At 50.8% G+C, this 26,092-nt stretch overlaps 1 protein-coding gene across 1 annotated transcript in view; it reads left to right on the plus strand.

Annotated features, from left to right (window-relative positions):
- The window catches only part of PIK3R3 (phosphoinositide-3-kinase regulatory subunit 3), a 356,230-nt gene that overhangs the window by 132,763 nt on the left and 197,375 nt on the right, over positions 1–26,092 (plus strand). Inside the window, exon 5 of the mRNA XM_048859835.2 lies at positions 17,588–17,719. Coding sequence (XP_048715792.2) covers positions 17,588–17,719 — 132 coding nt within the window. The remainder of the gene's footprint in view (positions 1–17,587; positions 17,720–26,092) is intronic.

The following is a 26,092-nucleotide window of genomic DNA, read 5'->3' on the forward strand; positions in this document are numbered from 1 at the left end:
TACTGCAGATGAGGCCTCACCAATGTCGAATAGAGGGGAATGATCACGTCCCTCGATCTGCTCGCTATGCCCCTACTTATACATCCCAAAATGCCATTGGCCTTCTTGGCAACAAGGGCACACTGTTGATTCATATCCAGCTTCTCATCCACTGTAACCCCTAGGTCCTTTTCTGCAGAATTGCTGCCGAGCCATTCGGTCCCTAGTCTGTAGCGGTGCATGGGATTCTTCCGTCCTAAGTGCAAGACTCTGCACTTGTCCTTGTTGAACCTCATCAGATTTCTTTTGGCCCAATCCTCTAATTTCTCTAGGTCCCTCTGTATCCTATCCCTCCCCTCCAGCGTATCTACCTCTCCTCCCAGTTTAGTGTCACCTGCAAATTTGCTGAGAGTGCAATCCACACCATCCTCCAGAGCATTAATGAAGATATTGAACAAAACCGGCCCCAGGACTGACCCTTGGGGCTCTCCGCTTGATACTGGCTGCCAACTAGACATGGAGCCATTGATCACTACCCTTGGAGCCCGACGATCTAGCCGGCTTTCTATCCACCTTATAGTCCATTCACCCAGCCCATACTTCTTTAACTTGCTGGCAAGAATACTGTGGGAGACCATGTAGCATGGGGCACAGGTCATTTGCTGGAGGATTCTCTGCTCCTTGAAGTCTTTAAAGCACGATTTGATGACTTCAATAGCTCAGGTGAGGTTTTTCGCAGGAGTGGGTGGGTGAGATTCTGTGGCCTGCATTGTGCAGGAGGTCAGACTAGATGATCGTAATGGTCCCTTCTGACCTTAGTATCTATGAATCTATGAAAAGCTTTGCTAAAGTCAAGGAATAACACATCCACTGCTTTCCCCTCCTCCACAGAGCCAGTTATCTCGTCATAGAAAGCAATTAGATTAGTCAGACATGACTTGCCCTTGGTGAATCCATGCTGACTGTTCCTGATCACTTTCCTCTCCTCTAAGTGCTTCAGAATTGATTCCTTGAGGACCTGCTCCATGATTTTTCCAGGGACTGAGGTGAGGCTGACTGGTCTGTAGTTCCCAGGATCCTCCTTTTTCCCTTTTTTTAAAGATGGCCACTACATCTATCCTCCTCCTCCTCTCCCTGCCTGTGAAATGGGGATGCCAAAGCTGCCTTAGCACCCAGGGAAGGCTGTGGAGATCTGGGGCTGCTGTTTGTAAATGGCTTAGAAGACGTAAAAGGCTGTATGTGGGCCAATTGATTGGGGTGTTTCTAGGGTGCCCATCACTGTTGTATCTAGGCACTGAGCACAGTGTTGTTACGGCCTGGGGGCCACGTCTGGCCCGCCAGACGTTTTAATCTGGCCCTTGAGCTCCCGCCAGGGAGCAGGGTCGGGGGCTTGCCCCGCTCCACGCAACTGCTAGAAGCAGTGGCATGTCCCTGCTCCGGCTCCTACATGTAGGGGCAGCCAGGGGGCTCCGCACACCCCAAGTGGCGGGGCAGCACATAGAGTCACCTGGCCGTGCCTCTGCATAGGAGCCGGAGGGGGGACTTGCTGCTGGTTCTGGGAGCTGCTTGAGGTAAGCTCCCTCTGGAGCCTGCACCTCTGGCCCCCTCCTGTGCCCCAACCCCCTGCCCCAGCTCTAATCCCTCTCCTGCCCTCCAAACCCCTTGGTCCCATCCCGGAGCACCTTCCTGCACCCCCAACCCCTCATCCCCAACCCGACCCCAGAGCTCGCACCCCCAGCTGGAGCTCTCACCCCCTTCTGTACGCCAACCCCCAATTTCGTGAGCATTCATGGCCCACCAAACAATTTCCATACCCAGATGTGGCCCTTGGGCCAAAAGGTTTGCCCACCCTTGGGCTAACTCCTAGTGACCATATCCTTTCCCTGAAGTCGATAGGAATGTGACCCTGAGAAAGGGCTGGGTGTGACCTTGTGGCCTGGTGTTATTGAGCCGGGGTAACCTACCCAGCTGGGGTAATGGGAAGTGTTTGTAGCAATGTATTTGAGAGAGGGCTGGGGAGGGTCCCATGTCCCAGCTGCATCCAAAACTACAGACCAAAGCCACTGATTTGTCCTCTTAGGGTTGGTTATGTCTTGTGACAAAGTTCCTGCTCTACCTTGGTGGGTCTTGCGCTTATTGACGGATTTTCTCGCCTTGGAGCTTCACGCAGCCCTCAGCTTGGCCGTTTTTCTGAACCCACAGTCCCGGTCGACTCCTCCTGTGTCTGACCAGGAGTTGGGAGGATTTGGGGGGAACCCGGGCCCGCCCTCTACTCCGGGTTCCAGCCCAGGGCCCTGTGGAATGCAGCTGTCTAGAGTGCCTCCTGGAACAGCTGTGTGACAGCTACAACTCCCTGGGCTACTTCCCCAGGGCCTCCTCCCAACACCTTCTTTATCCTCACCACAGGACCTTCCTCCTGGTGTCTGATGATGCTTGTACTCCTCAGTCCTCCAACATTGCTTAATTGTTCTCACTCTCAGCTCCTAGTGCCTCTTGCTCCCAGCTCCTCACATGCACACCACAAACTGAAGTGAGCTCCTTTTTAAAACCCAGGTGCCCTGATTAGCCTTCCTTAATTGATTCTAACAGCTTCTTGATTGGCTGCAGGTGTTCTAATCAGCCTGTCTTAATGGTCTCCAGAAGGTTCCTGATTGTTCTGGAACCTTCCCTGTTACCTTACCCAGGGAAAAGGGACCTACTTAGCCTGGGGCTAATATATCTGCCTTCTATTATTCTCCTATAGCCGTCTGGCCCGACCCTGTCACAGTCTACACTGCACAGTTAACCTGACTCTGACCTGGATTTTAACCTTCACCTCCCCGTAGCAGCCACACGTACACACTGACCCCTGACCTGGGTTTGGAGGTGCTCTAAGCCCAGGATATTTGAGGGGTTAGAGCCCTGGCTCTGCTTTAACTCAGGCAGGAACTTGCCCACTTTGCTGTGAGAATAGGCTAAATCACTCCCGTGCTGAAAGTCCTCCAGTGTCTTCCCACAATCCCCCCCCAAGGACAGACAAGTTCTCCCAAAGTTGACTGGGTAGGAATCCTAGAACGTCTCAGCCCACGGTGCCATGGGACATGCCCCCACACACATGGGCGAGTGCAGAGGCAGTGAGGACAAAGCAGTGCAGGAGGGGCTTTGCAGTAGAGGATGCTCACACCTGGGCTCGACTAACCCCAGTACTCAGATTGAGGGGCCAACCACCAGTGAGCGCCCACACTGCACTGGAAACCTGGGTTTACAGTCGCTGTGCCTAGGTCCTACAGGCATGCTGACATGTCGGTACTGCACTATGCAGACCTTCTGATGCAGGTCTGGGGCTTGAGTTGTGTCCACACTGCAAAATGACAGGGCTTGAACCTGAGTCACAGTGGGGCTCGGGTTCTGACCCACCCCTCCCAGCATGGTCCCATGAGTCCCTGCTGACCTGAGTCAGACTGATTTGTGGGCTCAGACCGGAGTCAGGCTTAATGTGCAGTGTGGACGTCTCCTGATACACTCATGAAAGTGCTGTTGCTCTGCTGATGGGAGGAGTCCTACTGAACGGTCCCCTTGGTGCTGAGGAAGTGGGGCAGTCCTAGAGCTGGATTCAGTAAAGTGGCTTGACCCTGGCCTATGTGAAGAGCAGGGACTCTGCAGTTTAACAGAGCAGCCTTTCAATCCGTGTGCATTCGCTAGCCAACTTACCTGTTCCATTTCATTCAGGCAGCTGCTAAGGCAAACTCCCTCCCCCAGAATTTCTGTCGTTCCCAGCATTGTCACATAGGACCCCACGCTGGAGCATGCCGAGGGGAAATACAGAAGCAAAATAAAGTTCCTTGTCTTTTATGACCTCCAACTTGCAAGCATTTTGGGGTAGATACATCTTGTGCTAACTGTGCTTCCGTCCAGCAATGCAGCGGGGCCATAGGCTGGGCGGAGAAGGCGGTGCAGGGCTATAGCGAGTTCGTGCAGGCGGCCCAGCAGAACCGCGGTCGGCCCGTCTTCATCTTGTTCTGTGGGGACAAGGATAACCAGGGCAGGAGCTGGTGCCCGGACCGCGTCACTGCTGAACCAGTTGTGCAGAGTGAATTAAATAGCCTGCCTGATGGATCTGTATTCATCTACTGCCAAGTGGGAAACAGAGCCTACAGGAACGACCCCAACAATGAGTTCAGAAAGAATCTGAAACCAACTGCAGTCGTAAATATGGGACACCTCAGAAGGTGGTAGAAGAATGTCTTACCAGAGAGCTTGTGCACGTTTACCGAAGATTATGTTTTCTCTCTTCTTTAGTCAATTATTTATCTAGCAAGTAGATACCCATATCTTCAAGCTGCCGGTCATTTTCATTTAAAGGAACCATCATGTATTGCCTTATCTCCATTCAGACTTTAAACTGTCAAGTGCATTGGCTGAGTGGCCAAAATAAATGCCATGAAACTGTAGGTACAGAGCATGGGAAGGGATCTTGCAACCCTAGAAAACCGTACCTGACCCTTGTGCTGAATTAAACTCCTACTTGCAACCAAAACAATAGCTCCTGTAAAGTGGGCCGTGCAGCATACGGACACCGTGATTGTACGCATGCACAGGGAGTCAAAGGACTGGAGCCGAGCACACTTTTTCGGACGAATAGTAAATGCACCAGAAAATGCAGTTTCGGGGCAACCGAAACTATTTGCCAGTGTGGGTCAAATTCAGCAAATCGTTTCAGCCGGGTAAAAATGTGGTTAAAATGTTTTGAAAATGCGGAAATGGTTCATTTTGACATTTTCGGAGCGTTTCGTTTCAAAATGAAATTGTGTTTCAAACTGGCATTTTGTCGAGAAAATGGCTTTTCAGATCAACCCAAGTGAATTACTTGGGAGGGAAGGGAGGTTGTGTCAGCAAGAAAAAATGGGGAAAAAATCAGTTTTAGTTCAAAACAAAATTATTTTCAGATTTTTCCATTCCGCCACCAAACCAAAAAATCAATTATTTGCTCAGCTCTAATCTTCTAAACTCAGGGTTCTCCCACTTGAATTTAAGGGTAATCTCCTCTATCTGGCAGCAATATTAAGACTATTATCCTCCCTTCAGGCCTCCAGCAACCAGGGGGCGATGTTATCACAAGCACTGGAGCAGTGGCTCACACACATCTACCTGTTCATTACCGCTTCTGTCCAACAATGCTATGGGGGAAGGGATCAAAGATAGATAGAGTAAAGACATAACACTCTTTCCATCCTGCTAGTATCTTTGGAGGATGTTAAACAGCAGTTAAAAAGTTAGACCTTTTTAAATCAGCAGATGCAGATAACTTGCATTCAAGAGTTTTAAAAGAGCTGGCTGAGGAGCTTGCTGGACCATTGATGTTGATTTTCAATAAGTCTTGGAACACTGGGTTCCAGAAGACTGGGGAGAAAGCAAATGGTGTGCCAATATTTAAAAGGGGTAAACGGGGTGACCCTGAGCAAGATAATAGAGCAGCTGAAATGGGACTTGATCAATAAATATTAAAGGAGGATAATATCATGCATGCCAATCAACATGGGTTTGTGTAAAGTAAATCCTGTCAAGCTAACTTGATATTTCTTTGATGAAATAAGTTTGGTTGATAAAGGAGTTGATGTAATATACTTGGACTTCTAGAAGGCATTTGAGTTGGTACTGCACAACATTTTGATTAAAAAACTAGAACGATATAAAATTAAAAAACTAGAACGATAGAAAATTAATCTGGCACACATTAAATGGATTAAAAACTGGCTAACTGATAGGTCTCAAACTGTAAACTGGGAATCATCACGGAGTGGGTGTGTTTTTAGTGGGGTCCCGCAGGGACCTGGTCTTAGCCATTTTATCAGTGAGCTAGAAGAAAACATAAAATTGTCACTGATAAAGTTTGCAGACAACACAAAAACTGGGGCAGTGGTAAATAATGAGGAGGACAGGTCACTGACAGAGTGATCTGGACCACTTTGTTAGCTGGGCACAAGCCAACAATATGCTAAAGGTAAATGGCTACATCCAGGAACAAAGAACGTAGGCCATACTTACAGAATGGGGGACTCTCTCCTGGGAAGCTGCGACTCTGAAAAAGATTTGGGGGTCATGGTGGATAATCAGCGAATCACAAGCTCCTAGTGCTGTGGCCAAAAGGGCTAATGCGATCCTGGGATGCATGAAAAGGGGAATCGCAGCAGAGAGGTTACTTCACTTCTGTACTAGGCCCTGGTGCAATCGCTGCTGAAATCCGGTGTCCAGGTCTGGTGCCCACAATTCAGGAAAGATGTTGCAAATTGGAGAGGGGTCAGAGAAGGACCATGAGAATGGTTAGAGGGTTGGAAAACCAACCTGCCTTACCGCGATAACTCAAGGAGCTGTGTCTAGTTAGCTTCGCAAAGAGAACGTTAAGGAGTGACTTGGTCACAATTTATAAATACCTGCATAGGGAACCAATATTTCATGACAAGCTCTTCAGTCTAGCAGAGAAAGCTATAATAGGATCCAATGGCTGGAAGTTCAAGCTATGCAAAATCAGCCTGGAAATAAGGCGTAAATTTTAAACAGTGCAGGTAATTAACCAGTGGAACAATTTACCAAGGGCTGTGGGGGATTCTCCATCACTGACAATTTTTCAAGGAAGATTGGATGGTTTTCTCAAAGCTCCTCTGTGGGAGTTATTTTGGGCAGTTCTCTGGCCTGTGTTATACAGGGGGTCGGACTAGCGGATCACAATGGTCCCTGCTGGCCTTGGAATCTGTGAATCTATGCAAACATGAGCCGTCCTCTGTGTTGCAATTTGCCACTGCTGGGATATTAAGGGACTGTTTTGGTTTTGCTAGTCAAATCACAGGTAAAATGAGACCCTAGCCACTCTTGGTTCAGACGAGGTAGAGAAATTATGGTGAGTGTGAGTTCAGCTGAGAAAATTAGAGCTTGTGCACAAAATGACTACCCAGAGCAGGAGGATAAATAATTGCCACCCATTATTCCAGCATCAGGAGACCTGGACAAAATAGCTGCTTAGAGCCGAGGGAGGAATAATTGCTACCTAGTCCTGGTCTCATGGAAAGACAAAGATCCATTCACTACAGGTGCCCTCCCCATCCCCCCGCACAAGAGGGTTTAACTATACAGAGGATTTACAGGAATATAACCTGACTTGCTCTTCCCAGAGTCTGGCTAAGAGAGCGAGTGAGTCTAGAGAAACCGGGAGTCGGTGGCTCTGCAGAGAATGTTTGAATCTAAATGGGCACGAGAGGAGGTCGTGTGATGCAGTGGGAAGGGAGTTGGACTGGGAGTCAGGAGGTCTGGCTTCTATTCCTAGCTCTGCCACTGGCTGCTGGGTGTCCTTGAGCAAATCACTTTGCCAAAGTTCTGCTTCCCCTTTGGCTGTCCCTGGCAAGCTCTTTGGGGGAGGGGCTGCCTCTCACCAGATGTGTCTGTAAAACGCCCAGCATCGCAGGGTGCCGGCTCTCACGTGGGCACCCCTGGGACATTAGTAAAGAGACTGGTCCCACCCAGCTGCTTTCAGCACAGTGTCAGTTACACGGCAGCTGGAGCAGTGCTTCCCAGCTGGGCTAGACATAGGCCCAGTAGTGCCGATTGAGCTAGCATGCTAAAAATAGAAGTGTCACCTCGGCGAGGCAGGCAACAGGACGAGCTAGCCCCCCGAGTACACATGTGGGGTGCTGGGTAGGGTTGTACTTGGAGCGGGTAGCGCATCCCACTGCTTCTGTTTGTAGCATGTTAGCTCGATCCAAGCGACGTCTGTGCGAGATGGAAATTACACCTCTGGCTCGAGTAGAGATGTCCCCTTAGACTTTGAGGAGTGGCCGTTTGGTCATCAGCCGGATGGCTGGCACAGGTCTGTGTTGTTACATGCGGGATGACTCATTCCATGTAGTCTGGGCCGCACTGGGGAGAGGTTCTTTACTATGGAAGAAGAACTCTGAGGACTTAAATCTCTCCCGGCTGCATCTGTAAGATGGGGATAATAATACCTTGTCTGCCAGGAGCCTGGAAGGGCTTAGTTATTATTTGTACAGTGCTTAGAGATCCTCGGATCAAAGGGGCAATACAAGCAGAGCATATTTTAAATTTTGATCTTTAGCTGCCCCCTGGGAAGCATTCATGCTTCAACACAAAAAGATGCCACAATAGTGTCTTAAGAAGGGCAGGGAGAAAAAAAAACAGCAATTTCCTTGTCTCTCTTGCTTGCTCATTAGGTTTCTCTCCTCTGCTCTGCCCTTTGTAGATGCACTAGGAGCTGAGAGTTAACAAGCTTCGCAATAAACTCTGGCTTCCTAGACAGCCTCTATTAAGATGGGCGAAAAATGGCTCCTTTGTTCAGAGCTCTCATCAGAGAGTCGAGTCTCTGTCTTTAAACACATCTGCCTAGCTCGTCTCCCCTCATGAAAACGGACAATGACAAATGGCATTATATCAAAGCAGAGAAATATGCCCACAATGGCTCCGGCAAGCCATAGAGGTCCTCCTTAACTGCGTCTGCCAGGTCTGCTCCCACGTCTCTGGGTGAATGTAGAGCCCCACAGAACCATTAACAGTGTCTCCACATGGTGTCACTGTTCAGATTCAAACTTCAGGGGGTCTCAGCGCCTGGGTTTTCATGATACAAATGGGGGATATTTGGGAAGCTGGGGTCAAGGCCCCGAGTCAAAGTTCCCCCAAGTTGTGATGTGCTCAGGGCTGGGGTTTTGGATGGGGTTCAGCGCCTGGGTCCCCACTTGTATGGAACATGCAGTCCCCTGATTTGCAGGCACATGGGATGCTTCTCATACCCCCAAAGAGAGCAGCGCGGGAACCAGAATTTCCATTTCATGGGAAGTTCCAACATTTTGACGTTTCTTTTTTGTCATGGAACCAAGTGTCAAATTTCAGGAGTTTTCCGTGAAGTGAATGTGGTGGGTGGAGGGGAAGTGAATGTGGGGGGATAAGGGGGAAGTGAATTTTGAGGGTGGGGAGGGGAAGTGCCATTTCAGATCATTCAAAACATTTGGTTTCAATTTTTTAAATGTTTTATTGTACGGTTTCTCCTTTTCGACCTGAGCAGCTAGTCAGAGTTCAGGGCCCTGGGGATGTTCCAGCTGGAAACAGAAACTGATGGTGGCTGGGATTTTCTTGGATGCAGCCTTATTTACAAGAAAGGAACAAAACTCTACATCTCTGAACACAGAAGGACCCAAGAACAAAAGGAGCAGTTTCCGAGCTAACATCCCCCATAATTTTTTAGCCAACATTAGACCTAAAAATGCTCCCTGGCTTTTTCTAAGGTCACACTGGGTTTACAGGCTGCTGCTTGGCTTCCTTGCCTCTCCATCTCTCTGTTCTTATCTGTTCCCAGTTTCTGTCTCTCTCTCTCTCTCTGTCACACACACACACACCCTCCCTACCCAGAACAATACTCAGCCAAAAGCTCCTGGATGGGTTCACATACACCTTTTGTTTTAGATGGGGGCTTATGCTTACAGTTATGTTAATTAAAGGGCAAATTCACACCTATCAATCTCAATGTGATTTTAATTCAACCCATAACAAGGTTCTCACAGCTTGTAACAATATTATAATTTATAATAAAAAAGCAAAATGCATTGCCAAAGGAAGAATCAGAGAAGATTAGGGTTGGAAGAGATCTCAGGAGGTATCTAGTCCAACCCCCAGCTCAAAGGAGGACCAACACCAACTAAATCAACCCAGCGAGGGCTTTGTCAAGTCAGGCCTTGAAAACCTCTAAGGATGGAGATTCCACCACCTCCCTAGGTAACCCGTTCCAGTGCTTCACCACCCTCCTAGTGAAATAGTGTTTCCTAATATCCAACCTAGACCTCCCCCACTGCAACTTGAGACCATTGCTCCTTTTTCGGTCATCTGCCACCACTGAGAACAGCCGAGCTCCATCCTCTTTGGATCCCCCCTTCAGGTAGTTGAAGGCTGCTATCAAATTCCCCCTCACTCTTCTCTTCTGAAGACTAAACAAGCCCCGTTCCCTCAGCCTCTCCTCGTAAATGATGTGCCCCAGATGCCTGATCATTTTCATTGCCCTCTGCTGGACTCTCTCCAATTTGTCCACATCCTTTCTGTAGTGGAGGCGCAAATACCCATCACATGACACTGGTGGGGCCCCAAAACAGCTACCACCGTCCAGTGCATTCAATTAATAACACATGCAGAGTTTCTGTTTGCAGATCTGTGTACTAAGATGGCAGTAGAAGCACTAAGGGTTATTACCATGGCATTGTAGCTGGTACATTTCCATTTCTTCCAATCGTCGCAGTCTTAGGGAAAATCACCGGGCAATGCCCCAGCCTTTTACTCCTGAGAATGGAGCACAAACCCAGCATACGCCTTGCTCTGTGTCACACTTGGCCAAGGCAGGTTGCTGCCCGAGGCTGACTTCATGACAAGTCTGTTTTCTCACAGACCTCGCCGCTGGGTTTGAACCTGCCATTCCCCTGGGGGCGTCGCTCCGAGGTTCATGGTCAGGCTTGTGGTCAGCACTGACTATGAGGTAGTGTCTCCAATTGCTGGGTTAGAGGTTTCGCCTCTGGCATTGTTCAGTGTGGTTTTCTATCTGGTCACAAGCCAAGTGTGAAGTGAAGGCCTCTTTTGTCTCCTGTAAATAAGGGACCGGCCAGGGTTTTCTTTCAAGTGCCTCACAGTGGCCCTTTATAGAAGAAGCCAGTATGGGGCACTCGCACCACTGACCAAAACGTGACCTGGAGCCTACACCAAAGGTTTGTCGAGGCTCAGTGAAAGTGGGGGTCACTTCTTCCCGTTATGTGAGGGGAAGGTGGGAGGAATCATAGAATCATAGAATATAAGGGTTGGAAGGGACCCCAGAAGGTCATCTAGTCCAACCCCCTGCTCGAAGCAGGACCAATTCCCAGTTAAATCATCCCAGCCAGGGCTTTGTCAAGCCTGACCTTAAAAACCTCTAAGGAAGGAGATTCTACCACCTCCCTAGGTAACGCATTCCAGTGTTTCACCACCCTCTTAGTGAAAAAGTTTTTCCTAATATCCAATCTAAACCTCCCCCACTGCAGCTTGAGACCATTACTCCTCGTTCTGTCATCTGATACCACTGAGAACAGTCTAGAGCCATCCTCTTTGGAACCCCCTTTCAGGTAGTTGAAAGCAGCTATCAAATCCCCCCTCATTCTTCTCTTCTGCAGGCTAAACAATCCCAGCTCCCTCAGCCTCTCCTCATAACTCATGTGTTCCAGACCCCTAATCATTTTTGTTGCCCTTCGCTGGACTCTCTCCAATTTATCCACATCCTTCTTGAAGTGTGGGGCCCAAAACTGGACACAGTACTCCAGATGAGGCCTCACCAATGTCGAATAGAGGGGAACGATCACGTCCCTCGATCTGCTCGCTATGCCCCTACTTATACATCCCAAAATGCCATTGGCCTTCTTGGCAACAAGGGCACACTGCTGACTCATATCCAGCTTCTCGTCCACTGTCACCCCTAGGTCCTTTTCCGCAGAACTGCTGCCTAGCCATTCAGTCCCTAGTCTGTAGCTGTGCATTGGGTTCTTCCGTCCTAAGTGCAGGACCCTGCACTTATCCTTATTGAACCTCATCAGATTAGTTTAGGACTAGTGCCGCAGATGGCTGGGTCGGCTGCCTGCCATCCTGAGGGCCAGGAAAACACCAGCTACAGTGGACTAGTGTTTGCAATGGAACTGAAGTCCCAGGCCCAGCTGGTGAGCGGCCTGAAGGGCTGGATCTCAGTTCCCCCACTTGGGGAATGAACCGCGGGCCAAGTTGTGGGTTCGACTCCCGCAGCGCAACAGGGTAAGAGAGTCCTAGCGTAGCTCCTGACTCTAGTTAGGGGCCAGGTTATGGATAATTCCACCTCAGATTAGGCTGGGTTTTCTTGGTCTTTGTCGTAACTCCTCTTCTGAGCCTTTCGAGCTCCGCTCATTTCTTTATTTTCCTGCTCACATCTGAAGATAGCCCCTCTCCCGTTGCAACTGCCCTTAATCTTTGTATCTGCCCCTGGAAAGCCTCTAAGGAGGGATCCAGGAAGATGACCCGCCAGGAGTGGCAGAAGGTCCCTAAAAGTAGGGGGGAGGAGCACTGGCACCCAAATTGTGACCCCATCCCCTGCATAGCCCCTTCCCCCCAAGGCCCTGCCCCCGTACCGCCCCTTCCCCCCGAGGCCCTACTCCCGTGCCACCCCTTCCCCCAAAGCCCCATCCTTGCGCCACCTCTTCCCCCCAAGGCCCGGCCCCCCGCTCAGTCCTCTCCACCCCCTCGCCCCCGTCGCGCCCCCTTACAGCTGTAAAAAAGTAGGAGGGCCATGGTCCCCTGACTCTCCCTTCCAGTGCCCCTGTGGCCCAAAGCCCCAGAGCTCGGTTGACACTGGTTTGACCTCCCCTCAGCTCCACTAAGCTCAGCAGAGTCACTCCTGATTTGTATGAGGCTATGTGAACCAGAGTCAGGCCCTAACGCTGAAAACAAGGATGTAAAGGGATAACTGCAGCTACTGCGCTCTCTGTTGAAAGAGCGATCCCCGGTTTGCATTGTGTCTGGCTCTCCGGGTGAGAGTTAACGCTCTCCCCGGTGGATTTACTGCCCTATTGTCAGGCCAGGTTTTAGACAGACAAATTGACACCCAAGCAATGAGTCCTGTGGCATATTAAGTTTCCTGCATGAACAATTTTTGTGTTTCCACCCCCCACCCCATTGCGGGTCTTTGTCGCATAGTGGGGCCTTGGCAGGTTCAGAGGTACAAGTGGCCCCTCTACCAACCTGTACACGAGTCTGGTAGCTCCCAAGAGCTGTTGAGGCCAGTTAAGGCTGCTTCCGGGGAAAACTGGCGTTCTTTACTAGTGCAACACCAACCCTGTGCTCAGCATGACCCAATAGTTACAGTCCCTGCCATGAATATCTTCAATCTCAGCTAGGAAGTGGAGGAGCTGGGGTTGCATCAGGAAGCCCCGTTGGGTTATAATTTGGTGGTGGCGTGTTGACGTCTAGTGAGCATCATGGAAGAAGAAGGGTGGAGGTTGGGTGAACTCTAACAGGGACGTTCTGTGCGGGGACAGCCCGGAGAAAGGAGCGGAGACGGGAGTGGGAGAAGGACACAAACAGACACCGGAGGTGGGGGTGTTGGCAGAGCAGCGGTGGCGGGCAGCAGGAGCTTTGTCTGATGTGATCCCGGGAGCAGGGCAAGCTTCGTTGTGTGGATTGTCCCGGAGGGGTAACTCTTGTGCAGAGGATGGTGCCCATTCCCGGATTAGTTCCTTGTCTACACTCGCACGGCTTTGCTGGTCGAGTCACACCAGTGTAGCTACACCAGCAAACCCTACTAGCGGAGACGCAGTTTATTCCAGAAAAGAGTTCTCTTGTCATTATAGCTTATACCATTTCCCCAGACACAGTAAGCGATCCCAGCAGAAGGTCTTTGTCCACTAGTGCTGCACCTACACTAGAGACTTGGCCAGCTAGGGTGGTGGGGTTTTTTCACTTCTAACCAATTTAGCTATGGCATAGACCTGCATCATGCCACATATCCGTGGGCAGCTGTTCTGCAAATACAGCAAAGGCCTTTGGCGAGGACGCTGGGGCAAAGTCAAGGGCCCGGCACGCGCTCCATACTCCTAGGAGGACAGCAGCTGGCTTTCTGCTGGGACACTCAGGAGCATTTCCATTCACAGTGGAGTCACCAGCCTCAAAGGGTTTCAGCCGGAGCTGCCTTTACTCACGCCGCCACGCGCGAAGTGAGAAATGCACCGTGACTTTTATCCAGAATGGTCAAGTGTTTCCAGTTGTCCTTCTCTGCTGGAACTCAGGGAAGGCGGACAGGACAAAGGGAGTGGAGGGATAGCTCAGTGGTTTGAGCATTGGCCTGCTAAACCCAGGGTTGTGAGTTAAATCCTTGAGGGGGCCATTTAGGGATCGGGGGCAAAAATTGGGGTTTGGTCCTGCTTTGAGCAGGGGGTTGGACTAGATGGTCTCCTGAGGCCCCTTCCAACCCTGATAGTCTATGAGTGAGCTTAAGTGGTTAGAACAGAGGACTGGGAGACAGGACTCCCGTGTTTCCTTTCTTGGCCTGTGAACTTGGGTCAAGTCACTTTAACCGCTCTGGGCCTCAGTTTCCCCATCGGCGAAACTGAGGCTCTTGGCCAAAGAGCACACAATGGAGATGAAATCAGCGTTTGGTGTAAGTGAGTCATTGGTGCAAAGACTCACTGGGATGGGCCAAGTGCATCCTGTGTGTCAGTCTGCGGGGCTGAACAGAGTCACATTAGCAGTAAATGTTCCCTGGTAACACTGCACAGTCCAAAAGTCTGCTGGGTATTTTCCCTGAGAGGCCTTAAAACACGGAAATGCTCATCCTGATGCCGGGGATGCGGCATCCGTGCAGACACTTAACCCAGCAAATTAGCAGAGGGCTCAGTCTGTGGTGCTAATAATTACCAGGAGTTATTAATACCACCCAGGCTCACAGTCACTGCTGATCTTTCCCAGTCACCTTGGCCCGTACTCATGTAAACAGCTGTCACGATGGCCCCGTCAGCCCGGCCTCTGGCATGCAGCGCAATGGAGAGGGGACGAGCAACTGCATCTTTCTAAGCAGCTGGATGACACAGTGACCCAGGTCTGGACACAAAAGCCAGCCCCAAGCTGCGGGGGAGAGGGGGCTTGGCAGCCATCCAGGGACCTGTGCAAAGGAGTTCCAGCCTGGGAAGGGAGCGAAGCTGCCCCGGTCGGCAGGACGGGCTGCTCTCTTTTAGGGGTGGCTCTGGCACCTAGAATCATAGAATCATAGAATATAAGGGTTGGAAGGGACCCCAGAAGGTCATCTAGTCCAACCCCCTGCTCGAAGCAGGACTAATTCCCAGTTAAATCATCCCAGCCAGGGCTTTGTCAAGCCTGACCTTAAAAACCTCTAAGGAAGGAGATTCTACCACCTCCCTAGGTAACGCATTCCAGTGTTTCACCACCCTCTTAGTGAAAAAGTTTTTCCTAATATCCAATCTAAACCTCCCCCACTGCAGCTTGAGACCATTACTCCTCGTTCTGTCATCTGCTACCATTGAGAACAGTCTAGAGCCATCCTCTTTGGAACCCCCTTTCAGGTAGTTGAAAGCAGCTATCAAATCCCCCCTCATTCTTCTCTTCTGCAGGCTAAACAATCCCAGCTCCCTCAGCCTCTCCTCATAAGTCATGTGTTCCAGACCCCTAATCATTTTTGTTGCTCTTCGCTGGACTCTCTCCAATTTATCCACATCCTTCTTGAAGTGTGGGGCCCAAAACTGGACACAGTACTCCAGATGAGGCCTCACCAATGTCGAATAGAGGGGAACGATCACGTCCCTCGATCTGCTCGCTATGCCCCTACTTATACATCCCAAAATGCCATTGGCCTTCTTGGCAACAAGGGCACACTGCTGACTCATATCCAGCTTCTCGTCCACTGTCACCCCTAGGTCCTTTTCCGCAGAACTGCTGCCTAGCCATTCGGTCCCTAGTCTGTAGCTGTGCATTGGGTTCTTCCGTCCTAAGTGCAGGACCCTGCACTTATCCTTATTGAACCTCATCAGATTTCTTTTGGCCCAATCCTCCAATTTGTCTAGGTCCTTCTGTATCCTATCCCTCCCCTCCAGCGTATCTGCCACTCCTCCCAGTTTAGTATCATCCTCAAATTTGCTGAGAGTGCAATCCACACCATCCTCCAGATCATTTATGAAGATATTGAACAATATTGAACCTGTTGGGAGATGCAGCAGAGCGTTGCTGTGATTGAACGGAGCTAGAATGACACATGTCTGTCCCCAGCTAGACTGGACGGAGCCCTCCCCCAGCCGGCAGCCCCTGCAGCATGAGGCTCGCTTTGATGAGAGATTTCAGCTAGTGGACCCAAGCAGTTTTGTAGCCTCTGGCACCGTCCACTGCCTTTGCAAGGTAGTCCAGAGACGGCCCAGGAAGCAGAATCCTCTCTGCACAGATATCACCCCCGCTCTCCTGCCACCGAGCTCTGCTACAGTCCCTGGTCGAAGGCTTCCTGAGCCATTCTGCTGGCTGCTAAGCCTGGCCCTGGAGCACTTTGGACTGTGGTCCCTGAAACTGAGCAGGGCCAGGGCTGGCCGGCAGAACCAGTGGGGAAAATCAACAAACCCGCTTTCTGCCGGAAACCGCGGCTCGGTCAAACCCGAAACCCATCAGACGTTGCGTCGATTTCAGTGACATTTCAATTCAGATAAAAACTGGGGAAAGGCGCATTCGGACAGGGTCCAAACAGGCCGGTTCGAATGAACCATTTCAATGGCTCGGTTTGGAACGACTCTTGGTTCCGTTTTTTATTTTGTGCTGTATCACATACGGTGAAACATCAAAAGTCCAAATCAACACAAAACATTTGATTTTTTATTTTTTTTGGTCAAAACAAAACATTTTGATTAACCCGATTTCCCCCTCCTCCAGCAAGCTCCCCCGGCCAGAGCTTGGCTGGGAGACCTCCAAGGAAAACCCACGATGCAAGAGTTCTAGGGATTTATTTTTTGGTTGCTCTTTCCGCAGAACAGGTGGTGAAGTATGTCCCTGCATAGCGTTGCTGGGCGGGCCACTCCAGGTCCCTTGTGCTTGTTAAAAATCCTACTGGATTTGTCCCAGCACTGACACAAGTATCCTAGACAAATTCCATTTTGGGTGATTCCGTTCTGCCTCCTCTGTGCTTCCTACTGGATATGGCATCCTTCACTTCCTTATAGTGTTACTTTGTGCATTTATACACTGCTGTGCCCCACTCCAGAGGCAGCTGCATTTCGGTGGTTCCTGTATGTGTCATTTGAAAAGTGATTTGGGAGGATATCTCTGTTATTAAAGCCCAATGCGCAAATCAATCCAAACTTCTGAGCCATTCAATTCAGAACTCAATTTCAGCGTGTAACACCCCGGTGGTAATTCAGCAGCTACTCTTCTTTTCAAAGGGGCACGTTTGAGGACATAGGGAAAATAATTGGCTGTCCCATGGTTTGTGATGTGCTTGTCTCTTCCAATTGCCAGTGTTTACTTTTAGGCAGATTATGGGCTTCTCTCTGAGGAGGAAGAATCAGCTTTCATTGATGGTGTTTTGTTTTGCTTTGAATTGTTTTCCATGAATTACAGCGTATTGAAAACTGACCTTCTCCTTCAGAGCATCGTTGTGGGTCCACACCCCGTTGTGCTTGGCACTGTACAGATATGCCGTATGAGAGCATCCCATCCTCAAAGAGCTTTCAGGTGAAACAGGCAAGACACAAGGGGAGAATGGCTAAGCCCATTGAAGCCAATGGGAGTTTTGCCACTGATGACAGTGGGTCAGGATTTCCCGCAACAGCTGGATGAGACCAAAAAGGCCTTGGCAGGGGCGGAGTAGGATGGGGTAGCAAAATATAATAGGATGCTTTATCCCAGGCCAGCCGTGAGTACCCTTGTTGTCTCCAGTGATTGCCGTGCGTATCTTAGGAGAACCTATTCTCAAGCATGAGGATTGGTCAGTTTCAGCCTCAGTGTGGGATCCCTCCAGGCAGTGAAGGGTTTTGCTCTGGGGCAGACATTTCCCCCCAGCTTGTCTGTACCTTTGGCCTATGGGAGTGACGTTCTTCCTCCGCTCCCCTTCCAGATGCAGCAGCTGTAGACATGGACCCGTTTGATGGGCAGACGTTGGCTGAGGCACTGAAGTGGTACCTCCACGATCTCCCGTGCCCTGTGATCCACCCAGCAATATACAGCGAATTAATCTACACTGCTCAAGGTAATCACCCCATTTGCTTTGCCTGGCTGCTTTATGGGCGGTGGGGTTCTTCGAGCTTCATCATGGGAAGGCTTGGTAAACGGGCCATCACTGCATCTCGTGATCAGTCGCTGGTGCTACTGAATATACCTCGATCTGGAGTGAGTGGTGGGGTCCACATCTGGATCCAGACTGGGCTTAGGTTGAAGGGCTGCAGTTCAGGTGTGTGGTTAAGCCAGAGCTAGGGCTTGAATCAGTATCCAATTAGACGGTGTCAGACTTCCTCTAGCTTCTCTCGCGGCGTGTGGATTTCAGGCAAGCGTGGGGGAAATCTCATGAGATCAGTTGTTCCCCTGAGAATTCCACTATCCTCCACTGCATCTAATGTCAGTCCCTCTAGTTTAGGATCTCCCCTGATCCAGAAGAGTTAGGGGTGGGTTTGGATCTGGCGGTTCCCTGAAATGTATAGCAGATTCCATCCATGGAGAAAGGGCAGCAATGCGTCTCCAGGTAATGCTCTTCAGGGAGAATTTCCTTCTCAGGTTTCCTTCTCTCTCCTATGCTTGAGAAAAACACAGAGATGTATTTTAATGACCCCAAGAGGTTGGGATAAAGGCTTAATGTCTCGTCCCAAGCACAGCGGCACCCCCTCCCATCCCACTGGGCTAATGGATCAGGAAAGATGCCCTCACTGAATCACCCTTGCTTCTACCCTGTGGGCATCTCACAGTTCTTTAGAGGTCTCCCTCTAAAGAGTCTAATAAACCCAGCTGATTGAAGTCAGTCTTGCTTAGCGTGTGTTAGCTGAGAAGGATCTGAGATGAGGTGCTGTGGCTGCAGGGCAGGCTGCATTGCCAGGGTTTCCGTCCCAGTAAATTGTCCCGATATAATCCATCCTCAGCAGTAGAGTTGAGAGGCCCTATCTGAGATCAGGCCCCCCTTGGGCTAGGCATTGCACATACGCAGAGTGCATGTATCGAGAGCCATGGTAGACAGTCCCTGCCCTGGAGAGGTTATAATCGAAAGAGACGAGACAGACAAATGGTGACCAGAAGGGAGCAGTAGTATCCCCGTTTCAAAGGAAGTTCAGGGAAACCAAGTGACTTGCCCAGGGTCACCCTGGAAAAGAAAGGGATTGAACCCCAACCACCCGACTCCCATTCGCTTTCCCATTCCCAGTTGCTGCTTTCATCCTCTGGCCAATCCAGTTTACTTGAGCCGTGGCTTCCTGTTAGCCTACACACCGAAGAGGCTGAATCTCAAAATGAGCAGAACACATTGCTTCCCCCATCCTCCCTTCCTAACAGGCATCATCAGGCTTTGTCCCTGTCTCCCAGTCCATAATAATCTCTTCAAGCGGCTATTCGTAATGATCCAACTGCCGGGGATGGATGGAGCGCATGGAAACTCCCACCTCAAGTGTTAGATCAAGGTCAAGAAATCGATTGCCATTAAAAGCGACATCCCCATCGCCCCTCCCTGCCTCATCCATCATTTGTCACGCCGCCGGCGACCTCTCGACCCGCTGGCATGGAAGAGCCTTTAGGAAAGCACACACCTCCCCGGAGCCCGTAGTCCCTGCTGTATCCATCACTGGGATGACATCGGGGGATGGACGCAATTGGCAGTGGCCTGCTGGTAAAACATTAAATAGCCACGGAGAGCCCTTCACCCGAAGAAGCATCGGTTTCTCTTTAGATTCGTTCTTCAGTCCTGGGTGGATGCCCTTCCTTATTGCAGCCAGTCTGTGAAAGAGAATAGACTCTAAGCCAGGTGCAAAGCAGCTACTTGCTATTGGCCTAGCTGCTTAGTTACATGTATCGTTGAGATTTAGAGGTAATAATGGGCCAAATCACCCCTGCTTTCAGTGGAGTTACCCCAGGGTTGACTGTGGTTCACCACTAGCCTTTTGTCCATGGGGCCGGACGAGTTGCATCCGAGAGTGCTGAAGGAATTGGCGGCTGTGATTGCAGAGCCATTGGCCATTATCTTTGAAAACTCGTGGCGAACCGGGGAAGTCCCGGATGACTGGAAAAAGGCTAATGTAGTGCCAATCTTTAAAAAAGGGAAGAAGGAGGATCCTGGGAACTACAGGCCAGTCAGCCTCACCTCAGTCCCTGGAAAAATCATGGAGCAGGTCCTCAAAGAATCAATCCTGAAGCACTTGCATGAGAGGAAAGTGATCAGGAACAGCCAGCATGGATTCACCAAGGGAAGGTCATGCCTGACTAATCTAATCGCCTTTTATGATGAGATTACTGGTTCTGTGGATGAAGGGAAAGCAGTGGATGTATTGTTTCTTGACTTTAGCAAAGCTTTTGACACGGTCTCCCACAGTATTCTTGTCAGCAAGTTAAGGAAGTATGGGCTGGATGAATGCACTACAAGGTGGGTAGAAAGCTGGCTAGATTGTCGGGCTCAACGGGTAGTGATCAATGGCTCCATGTCTAGTTGGCAGCCAGTATTAAGTGGAGTGCCCCAAGGGTCGGTCCTGGGGCCGGTTTTGTTCAATATCTTCATAAATGATCTGGAGGATGGTGTGGATTGCACTCTCAGCAAATTTGCGGATGATACTAAACTGGGAGGAGTGGTAGATACGCTGGAGGGGAGGGATAGGATACAGAAGGACCTAGACAAATTGGAGGATTGGGCCAAAAGAAATCTGATGAGGTTCAATAAGGATAAGTGCAGGGTCCTGCACTTAGGACGGAAGAACCCAATGCACAGCTACAGACTAGGGACCGAATGGCTAGGCAGCAGTTCTGCGGAAAAGGACCTAGGGGTGACAGTGGACGAGAAGCTGGATATGAGTCAGCAGTGTGCCCTTGTTGCCAAGAAGGCCAATGGCATTTTGGGATGTATAAGTAGGGGCATAGCGAGCAGATCGAGGGACATGATCGTTCCCCTCTATTCGACATTGGTGAGGCCTCATCTGGAGTACTGTGTCCAGTTTTGGGCCCCACACTTCAAGAAGGATGTGGATAAATTGGAGAGAGTCCAGCGAAGGGCAACAAAAACAATTAGGGGTCTGGAACACATGACTTATGAGGAGAGGCTGAGGGAGCTGGGATTGTTTAGCCTGCAGAAGAGAAGAATGAGGGGGGATTTGATAGCTGCTTTCAACTACCTGAAAGGGGGTTCCAAAGAGGATGGCTCTAGACTGTTCTCAATGGTAGCAGATGACAGAACGAGGAGTAATGGTCTCAAGTTGCAGTGGGGGAGGTTTAGATTGGATATTAGGAAAAACTTTTTCACTAAGAGGGTGGTGAAACACTGGAATGCGTTACCTAGGGAGGTGGTAGAATCCCCTTCCTTAGAAGTTTTTAAGGTCAGGCTTGACAAAGCCCTGGCTGGGATGATTTAACTGGGAATTGGTCCTGCTTCAAGGAGGGGGTTGGACTAGATGACCTTCTGGGGTCCCTTCCAACCCTGATATTCTATGATTCTATGATTCTATGTCCCAAAGGAGCCCAGAGTGCAATACCAACAGAGATCAACACATTACATCTCTGGATCACTTCGCACACGGCTGAAATGCAGCCACCTCTGGGGTGGGACAGCAGGCAGGCAGAATGCACTCCAGTTTAGGGCAGGAAGCAAACACTGCGCAGCCCTTTAGGAAAGGGCAGTGACAAAACAAGCACCAATCCAAACCACTGCCATGATTTTGTCTTGTTTCCCTTCTCCGTTGCATCGTCTGTTGCCCAAGGGAGGCCCCAGTGCTGCAAACCCTCCCTCCTGGGACTAGTTCCGTTCAAGTCAGGCGTACAGGCTATTCGCGTAAGGAAGGTGTTTTCGGAATCAGGGCCTCCGACTGTAAACTCGGCAAGGCAGCGACTGAGTGGCCAACCGGCGGCTGGTGTCAGCTGTCGTAGCTCCATTAAAGTCTAGCGAGCTAGGAGAGTTGACCCCAGCTCCAGATCTGTGCCTTTACTGCTGAAAAGCAGCAAGAGATCGGCACTAAGAACAGAAATGATCGCTCTAAAACTAACCGGCACAAACCACGCCCGGCCTGCACCACCCAAGGCCTCATGGGGACGCTTCCAGTAGGATTTTCAGCAGGGTTTCTTTGTTTCCTTTTTAATCTCAATTGAAAAGAAAGGGTTAAAGGAACCTGAAAGCTTATTGAGGAATCAGGCGCATATGGTATCTCCCCCGCCCGTCATCCACCATCCCTGTCCCCAACACACAGCTCCCTCCGAAACAGCCACATGGACACCAACGACTTTAGCATTACTAACAATTGCAGCCGCTGCAGATGTGCTCCGTCCGGCAGCTTTTCGCAGACATTCAGTAAATGCAAGGGGGCCGACGGTACTGAGTCGACAGGTCAGTTGTTTGGCTGTATGACGGTATGGGGCTAGGTTGGCTAGCTGAGAACTCTGAGTCTCATGGGTCAATCGAGCCGTCAAGCTGAGAACACGGGAGAGGCCCCCATCAGATGCAGAGCAAAGAGGAAAACTGGTGACGGGGGGAAACTGGGTCTTCCGCTGATGACCCAACTTGTTGCAGAGCGCCCTGTGTGTTGTCCCTGCCTCTGGCTCGATCCTGGGCTCTGGTGGATGTAGTGTGGAAGGGGTGGGGTCTTGGGTCAGGCCAAAACCAGGACAGACCATGATGTTCAGCTCTGAATCCGAGCTCCCTCAGAGGCAGGGAGATTTTCAGACCTGCCGAATCAGGTGGGTCATTCCCCAGGAAGGCTTGGGCTCCTCAAACTTTAGGATATCCTGTCCTTCCACGGGACTAGCCACAAACTCCAGTGCAGAGAATCGCAGGCCCCCTGCCAGCTGCTGGAGTGTCTCGGGTGGGCACTGTGCTTCTCAGAGGGACAGGACATGTTCCCCGCTGGCTCAGGGGCTGCTGATGGAGAGGGGGGCATTGCCCTTTCTGGGATATCCAGCACCAGCAGGGGTGCTAGGCCCACTCACTCCTTGCACTCCGGGGGGTGCGAATATACCAGGCCTGCAACTGAGTCCTCAAACAGACACCATAGTCGAGGATGGGGATTGAACCCAGGGACTTCAACACCAGAAATCACAGGCCTCGCCCACTTGCACTAAGGAGGAGCTCTCTCTGCAATGGGGACGTAGCAGGCTGCTATTGTCTGTCGGCCCAGCCACTAAGAGACAGGAGCACACCCAGCAGGCCAGTGGAGCACACAAGGACTGAAAGGCTGCAGCAGCATACTGAGTGAGGGAAGGCTCCTTGCTCCCTTACCCTGGCTTCCCCTCCTGCAGATCCGTGCAGAAACCAGCCCAGCTGAGCTATGTGCACAGAGGAATTCGGGAGTCTGGTGGTGCTTCTACGGCAGGCAGTGGTAGAATTCCTAAATAATCCTCTCCCATGACATGAGTCATAACAAACAAGCTCTCCGCATACCGGGGCTGAGGCATTTCACAATCCCCCAGCATCCGAGTGCTGTTCCTTTGGATTGCGCACCACAGTCAACCAAGCCAAACACCGCGAGTTTCCACCCAGCAGCAAAGAATCTAAGCGCTGCCCTTGGGCAGAGACGTGAAACCACAGCCACTTGTGCCCGTCTCCGGTGGTTATCGGGGCAGAAGCTAGAGATCCCTCAGCAGTCCTTGGAAAATACCCCTGGGATAAGCCCAACACGCCTTCCCTCAGCGAAGCCAGCTAATGTCCAAGGATGCAAGTGAGCTGAGCCTGCATCGCCGGCATCTAGCCCTTTGCCGAGACGCCTTGAGAGTTACACGCCCTGGAGAAACTAATTCTCTTCTGCCCTAGAAGTAAAGAATAGTCAGGAAAATCAGAGCAGAAGGCCTGGTTAGGATCTGAATCTGGACTTTCTAGTCCATCCCATTGCAGGGGCAGGAGCAAACGTTCGGAAGTGTTCAGAACCGGGACTCTTGGTTAAGGACCTTTTCTTATAGGACTGATCCTCTGCTGGAGTGACACGTGACTGAGCAAGCAGAGCTCCTCAGGGCTTGGGTCCTGAGTTCTAATCCCTGAATCCTGAAGTCCTCACTCACTTTTTACTCCTTGAGGCAAAAATTCGCACTGACTTCAGTGCAAGATTTTTCCTGAGCGAAGGCTGATAACTGCAGGATTTACTCCTTAGCAAACGCTTGGCAGGGCGGGCTTGACTTGCTGGCCTCTGGGACGGGTACACGTGTGTCTCCTAAATAACGGCGCTCAGTGACAAAACCAATGGCACGTCTGAGAAATTCACCCTTCGCTGAAGGCAGGAGTGAGGCTCTAACCTTATCTGTCCTGGAAGGAAGCACAAATACAGATGGAAAAGGCAGTAAGCCGTGTCCATACACCACTGCACAGCCCTCGTCTTCTCTCTCGTCCATAGGCACCAGAACGGGTGGCATTGCCTCAAACGCCGAAAGGCTCTAGGCGCAGAGCCGGTGTGCCCTGGCCATGCCAGAAGTCCCAGTGGCTGCCAGGTCCCTGAGCTTCAGGCCAAGGAAGAAAGCATTATTACAACATTTTAGCTCGAGTGCCTGGGAAGGTTTTACTGTAATCTAGTCAACTTTTGGCTTTATATGGGCGTAGAAAAACCTCTGCTTTTTAGCTCAGGATGTTGGAAGCCCCTTTCGGTCTCTGCAAGCGTTTTTGGCCTGCATTGGATTGTTACAGGTTAGGTTTTATTTGAATTTTTCATTCAAGCAACCGGCCAAGTGCTTATAACTGGGAAGGTCCAGGCAGGCAGAAATCTTCAGTTCATCCAGCAGCCAGGCTGGGCTCCAAAGACCTTCTAAGTGATTTCTAAGAGAGAGAAAGCAGGGCCAACACCAAAGAGCAGAATTTCTTCTTTCGGTTTATAAACCCCCACCAGCGTATCTGAGCACCTTGCACACGGGAGTGAATTTATCCCCACCACACCAGTGTGAGGTTGGGAATTGTTATCTCCAGTTCACAGGTGGGGAACGGAGACACAACGTGACTTGTCCCACCTCACGCAGAGTCTGGGATAGAGATGAGAATTGGACCTTGGACTCTCAAATCTCAGTCCAGTCCTCCTCCGCCTCTACTGTAAGGGGATCTTTAGCATGGAAACCCTCACTGTGAGCAGGCAGACCGAGCTAGCTAGCTGTCTGCGTGGTGAATATTATTTCTATTGTGGTCGCATCTAAAACATACTGGCTGCTTGCCAAAAGGATAGGAAGACCCGGTCCCTGCCCAGAAGAACTGATAATCCCACGATGGTGTTTCTAAGGGATCTATCAGCTGGGGACCTAAAGCGCTCTGGAATCCGTTACCTGGAGCAGCATGGCTCCGGACGCCCACATGCAGGCCAGGTAGGAGGGTGCTTTAAGCCATCTCCAAGCAGTGGCTAGGGTGGCCTTCCCCAGCAGTGGAATTTCATGAGCTTATAACAAAAGATTCAGGCTCAGACAGCTTAAAAATGGTGCCTCCAGCCCCCCTCTGATCACCTTCCCCCTTATTTTGGGCTGTCTGTGATCTTGTACACTCCAGCCAGCTTGAATTCAACCCTATCCTTTACCCAGGGTGGAAAATCTAGACGCGGACAAAGCCCTACGGGGGTACCGTGGGGAACTGTCTTGTACTGATAAGGGGCTGGGCGGGATGACCTCGCAGTGCTTTCCCATCGTTTGTGCATCACGCCCTTGAGTGCTGTATTAGGATGAGCAAGTGAAGCTGTGTACGAGGATTTAACAAGCAAAGACTTAAAAATCAAAGGGCAAACATTGCAAGTCTTTGCGGGGGCAGTGTAGCCAAGTGGGTACAGCACTGGGCCTCAGGAGACCTGGGGTCTTATTGCCAGCTCGGCCACTGACCCACTGGGTGACCTTTTGCAGGTCACTTTCCCGCCCCATGCCTCAGTTTCCCCATCTTTAAATGGGGGTAACGATCCTGCCCTCCTCATTAAAGCGCTGGAAGATCGGGAGATGAATGGCGCTAGATAAGAGCTGGTGAGTATCCGTATAGATCCCCTTTTGCTCAGCCCTTACTCCTCAGCGTGCGTTTTGCCTGGCCAAACGCTGAGTCAGAATCTCAGCACTGTCCCTGCAGCTTCCGAAGGCCAGATGTGCAGAGGAAGTCACACCCCCACGTGGCTGTTGTACCAGATGTTCTGGGGCTGCAACGCCCCATCAACCAGTCGGATCCATCTAGTTCACAGTGCCTTCAGTCTCCCCACTGGCTCTTGCAATGGGCTGAGTGGCCACGCACACCTCAGACCGGCCTGCTCTGCCCATGAGCACGGCCCCTTGCCGAAGCGTTCGGAGCAGAGCAGCCAGGGAGCTGGCCCTTAGCTCAGGCTATGGAAGCACATGCTCCGAGCTCCAGAAGGCTAGGGTGACCATCCGTCACATTTTTTAAGGAACAGTCCCATTTTGGGGGACTTTTTCTTAGATTGGTGCCTATTACCCCCCACCCCTGGCCCGTTTTTTCACAGTT

The sequence above is a fragment of the Caretta caretta genome, chromosome 8, assembly GCF_965140235.1.
Source record: "Caretta caretta isolate rCarCar2 chromosome 8, rCarCar1.hap1, whole genome shotgun sequence".
Lineage (NCBI taxonomy): Eukaryota > Metazoa > Chordata > Testudines > Cheloniidae > Caretta > Caretta caretta.